This window comes from Lactuca serriola, chromosome 3, assembly GCF_051521515.1.
Source record: "Lactuca serriola cultivar US96UC23 chromosome 3, Lser_US96UC23_V15, whole genome shotgun sequence".
NCBI lineage: Eukaryota > Viridiplantae > Streptophyta > Magnoliopsida > Asterales > Asteraceae > Lactuca > Lactuca serriola.
Window position 1 is genome coordinate 140,918,241 of NC_136410.1, and position 5,017 is coordinate 140,923,257.

The 5,017-nt window shown below is 31.0% G+C and overlaps 1 protein-coding gene across 1 annotated transcript; it reads left to right on the forward strand.

Annotated features, from left to right (window-relative positions):
- Positions 1-510: 510 nt before the first annotated feature.
- LOC145093211 (CBS domain-containing protein CBSX1, chloroplastic-like) lies at positions 511-3,439 on the forward strand. The gene is made up of 8 exons (XM_079031285.1): positions 511-876; positions 1,626-1,713; positions 1,836-1,900; positions 2,563-2,611; positions 2,722-2,774; positions 2,880-2,995; positions 3,098-3,155; positions 3,257-3,439. The coding sequence occupies exons 1-8, from the start codon at positions 652-654 to the stop codon at positions 3,326-3,328; spliced, it is 726 nt and encodes a 241-aa protein (XP_078887411.1). The 5' UTR covers positions 511-651; the 3' UTR covers positions 3,329-3,439.
- Positions 3,440-5,017: the final 1,578 nt, after the last annotated feature.

The window sequence follows — 5,017 nt, forward strand, 5'->3', positions numbered from 1 at the left end:
AATAAAAACATATACTAAATAAATGTTAATTAAAACATAAAAAGAGTTAAAATATAACCATATTTTTTGAATTGTTGAAAAAATCATCTATTTTCTTCAAGAAATCGTCACAGATAAATTGCCAAAAGAGAGTTTTTCTATATTAAAGAGTGAAAAATGAAGGAAAAAAACGATTTTATACTTTTTTTTTTTATGTAATATCGCATGTGGAACAACAATTTCGCAGATAGACTATTCCATCTGCTAAAATACAAGTGCCTAAAGCACAACTATGCTTTAGGCGCTTGTACCTTCGCAGATGGAAGGGCAAAATCGCAGATGGCTCATTTTCATCTGCGATTTAAATGGTTATTTTTGCAATTTTTTTTTGGGCTAAATTTGTAAATTAATTAGTAACAATGGTTATTTTTGCAATTTTCTCATATAATTATATAAACCACCCCTTATTAGTTATTACGCTCCTTGAGCAACTCTTAATTTTATTTGTCCAAATCCAAACACCCTTCGATAAAGTAAGCGAAACCGCAGATAAACAGTGAATGAGGAGGAATAAACCAAAGTTTTCGTTTTTTCCTACCGCTTCCGTGAAATCTCCGCCGGGGATTGATCGGCACTTGTTATCTAACAAAACACCGACAAACACCACCGAAGATGGCTTCAATTCCTCCGCTTACCGATCCCCTATCTTCTTCCCTACTCCGTTCTACAACCGCCTCCGTTCCCACCACCGCCTTCTTCCACCGTCAGATGCCGTGTCTAATCTCATCTCCTCCCGTGCTCGCCGCTAGGCTTTCTTCTCCTTGCCGCCTTACAGATCCTCGCAGACCATCTCTCACCGTCGCTGCGGCTACTACTTTGATGTCCAATTCCGCGCAGGTACAACTCTTCTCAGTGTAATTTCTGAGTTTACTTTCGGATAAATTTGTTTATAGCACAGTCTGTATATATTCAGCAATTCTATGTGTTCCTTAGGTTTAATCTGTTTCCAGCATAGAGATTTTACAATTAGGTTCAATTCATTGCGTATACATTAAAACGCTTTCGCCATTGCAACTGGTAATTCATTGCGCAACTCACAAACTTCGGATTCAGACACACCAGCTATAGATTATCTTTATCAAGTTCCAACCACCTGTTGTAGCCTAATTGAGCTTGATTATTGAACATAAAACAACAATGTAGTTTGAAAATTGAACTAATCTAAGTTACACCAAATCTCCAATAACTTGTAGTCCCTTATTCACTTTTGGTGTGTTTGTTTGCAAATGATTCATTCATTTTCCATGACTCCACACATCTATCATTACACTTTCCATTGTTTTATAATCTATCATTACACTTGTGGTTTTCTACCCATGATCATCTCCTAATCACCAAGATAGGAAGGAATGATTGCTACTTGCTGAAGAGATTATCAATTGTATTGTTAGGGCTTTTTCTGAATTCTATGGATTCTGTTCATCTCTGTTTGATTGAAAATCATATCCATATATGTGTGATTTGAATGACGCGATTTAAATTGTATTATTAGGAGAATGTGTCTTTATAGAAAGATGCATGTTTTAATTTTCTCGCTTACATTTATAAAATTATGTTTTTTACAAATAAAATTCATTGTATTGCAGCCGAAAAGTGGAGTTTTAATTGTAGGTGATTTTATGACCAAAAAAGAGGAATTACACGTGGTAAAACCCACAACAACTGTAGATGAAGGTATTTCACATTCAGTCAAAATAAATATTCACACATTATTTCAATTCTCCTCTTAATCTATTTCGACTTTGACTTTTAATCTATTTCGACTTTGACTTTGACTCTGACTTTCTTCCATTCAGCACTTAAATCTCTAGTGGAGAACAGAATAACCGGCTTCCCTGTAATCGATGAGAACTGGAAATTAGTATGATTTTCTTCTTTCTTTTCAGCATATTTTATTCCATCTTACAATTTAACTAAATAAAGGTGTATACTATTTATATTTTATACAAAATTTCATAATTGGTCCCTTTGGTTTGTAAAATATTGCACTTTGAGGACTTCTATGAAAAACGTCACGCTATTGGTTCCTTATGGTTTGGAAAATCGCATGAATGGTCCTTCTGGCGTTAACTTTAACTTTTGACTAGTTAGTTTTTTTTTCCTAAATGACCAAAATGCCCTTGGACCAAATCTGAAAATTATTTATATCTCAAGGATCAATTTTGAAAATTTGAAATTTTGTATATATATAAATTATAAATATTAATTTGAACTTATATATATATATATATATATATATATATATATATATATATATATAATTTCAAATTTTTAGAATTGTTCCTTGAGGTATACACAATTTTCAGATTTGGTCAAAGGGCATTTTGGCCATTTAGGAAAAAAAAAACTAACTAGTCAAACGTTAAAGTTAACGCCAGAAGGACCATTCATGCAATTTTCCAAACCATAAGGAACCAGTAGCGTGACGTTTTTCATAAAAGTCCTCAAAATGCAATATTTTGCAAACCAAAGGGACCAATTATGAAATTTTGTCTATATTCTATTTATTATTGTTGTGCATAGGTTGGGGTTGTATCAGATTATGACTTGTTAGCCTTGGATTCTATATCAGGTAAATCATCTTACTTCTATATTGTTAAATTTAATTTTTTTTGTGTGTGTGTGTGTGTTTTCTAATATAATTTTTGACACCATGAAGAATTGTTGGGACATTTTCTTTAGGGACTGGGAGAGCTGACACTGACATGTTCCCTGAGGTCGATAGCACTTGGAAAGTATGTATGAATTTTTTGTATTGTTTTATTATAATCTTATTTGGATTTATGAGCTTTTATAAGCTCAGTTTATTAGTTTTGTATTTTTTTTTTATATAATTATAGACATTCAACGAAGTACAAAAACTACTGAGTAAAACCGACGGAAAAGTGGTTGGTGATTTGATGACGTCAGCGCCATTAGTAGTTCGTGAAACCACCAATCTCGAGGATGCCGCAAGGTTCCATTGATTTTTATTTCCACAATTATTATTATTTTTTCAATTAAAAAACCAAAAACACAAAATCTTATTAAAAAAAAATAAAAAATTATTTGATGTCAGATTGTTGCTCGAAACTAAATATCGACGCCTACCTGTCGTAGATGATGAGGGAAAGTTGGTAAGTGTTTTTTTTTTTTTTGAAACATAATTTATCTAGATAACATTGTATTTTATAAGTCTTATTTTAAAATAATATATTTTTTTTGTGTGTGTTTGAAGGTGGGGATTATTACGAGAGGGAATGTGGTAAGAGCAGCCCTAAAAATAAAAAAAGAAAACGAAATGAAATGAAAGCGTGATATGATATTTCAACTTTATTTGTGATAATAGAGGAAATTTTGTATGTGGTTTGTTTCTATATGGTGTAATCTTTTGTAAATCTATTAAAAAATTATTAGTGAAGGATAATGTCTAAAAGTAAAATATTGGATAATATGTAAAAGTAAGATATCCATGAACTTCTTGCTAACATCGCGTAGGTTATAAAACAAATATAGCCGTATATTTTAAGGAAAATGATTTGATAGGGTAATGAATTTTTGATTGTGTTTTTTTTTTTTTTTTTTTTTTTTTTTTTTTTTTTTTTTATACCATAAGTTGTTTATATATATTACCTTTGCGATCGATAGTAAACTTCAAAAAGTTAGTAAAAAAAAAGACTAAATGTAAACTATTTTGTAATGTTTATGTAAGAATTTAGAGATTTCTTTTTCTGACAAAAACTTTTCAAAATTAATACCACAACATTGCTCTAAACCATTCATACCATAGGTAATAAAAAAAACGATGCTTTTTGTATATACATTTGTATAATTTTCATTGTTTTTTATCATTCCATAATTTAGAATTAATCTGTTTATCTAACACATAAAACATAAAAAGATACAAACTTTTTAAATTCCTGCTCATTTATTTTATCATAATAAAAATAACCAAAAGAGTGTAACAAGTTAGTTATCACTGATATAGGGGTTTTATTCGACGGTTTGTTCGAGTATAAATCAAACTAGCAAAGTATGAAACAATCTGGAATGGATATCATGCAAATGTCCATGCCAGGGTGTGTAAACGCCCGTGTGACAAAGTCTAGAACAAAAAAATGTTTTTTGATACTTCATTATTTCTTATTTTTCATAAACATCAAATAAAAAATAAATTCCTAATGGATCCAAAATAGGTTATTTTGGAATAGGATTGCTCTCCACTTTAGGGGCAACCTTTTAGCCCTTGAAAGCGAGTTCTTTCTTATAGCTCTGACCATTCATTGTACTTTTAGTCAAACTCAAGCTTTTCACTAATTTAAAAAATTTCCATCATATTTTTCGTGTTCAGTCTATGTTGTAGGGTTAAAACCAAAAAAGATTGTTGTTTTCTTGATGTTTTCTCACGTTTTCGATAAAACCCTCTCGTAAAAGTATTTTAACAATATTTTGGTTGATATTAGTAGATGCTACTCGAACCACGTTTTTTCTATATATTTCAGCTTTTCGTATAAAGGTTATTATGTCAGAAATAGTATCACTACCTATGATTGATCAAAACCAACGGTGTCTCCAAATTTGGATATAACCAACATATTTCTTTTTACATATTTGTTTTTGAATATTAATTTTGAAAGCTATATACCTGAGACAAAATCTACTAAATGAACCTTAATCTATTTCTTTTAAATACCCCGCTAAGCCTATGTTACATGCTTACCTAGAATTACTACCAAAATAAATATATAAAAGATCATTGACCCATGCGAGCTTTCCGTAGTAATTATGGCCCATACCTCTAGCAAATTTCACTCTTAATACATAATCATTCAAGTAAGACTTTTTTGTTATTGGGATAGAGAAAATCTTATTGGTCCATCCCCCGACAAAAGCAACCCTAATGACTTTCAATGAAGATATGTTTATCCGTCGAAGTCGTTGACAAAATCTATGTTTGTATGCTTTCACTCTAAGTCGACCATCCAAAACGGATGTACAC

Excerpts from the sequence above, each read along its gene's own strand:
- LOC145093211 (XM_079031285.1), top strand. The coding sequence starts at position 652 with ATGGCTTCAATTCCTCCGCTTACCGATCCCCTATCTTCTTCCCTACTC. Across the intron at positions 877-1,625 it reads TGATGTCCAATTCCGCGCAG|CCGAAAAGTGGAGTTTTAAT; the intron begins GTACAACTCTTC and ends ATTGTATTGCAG. Across the intron at positions 2,612-2,721 it reads AGCCTTGGATTCTATATCAG|GGACTGGGAGAGCTGACACT; the intron begins GTAAATCATCTT and ends CATTTTCTTTAG.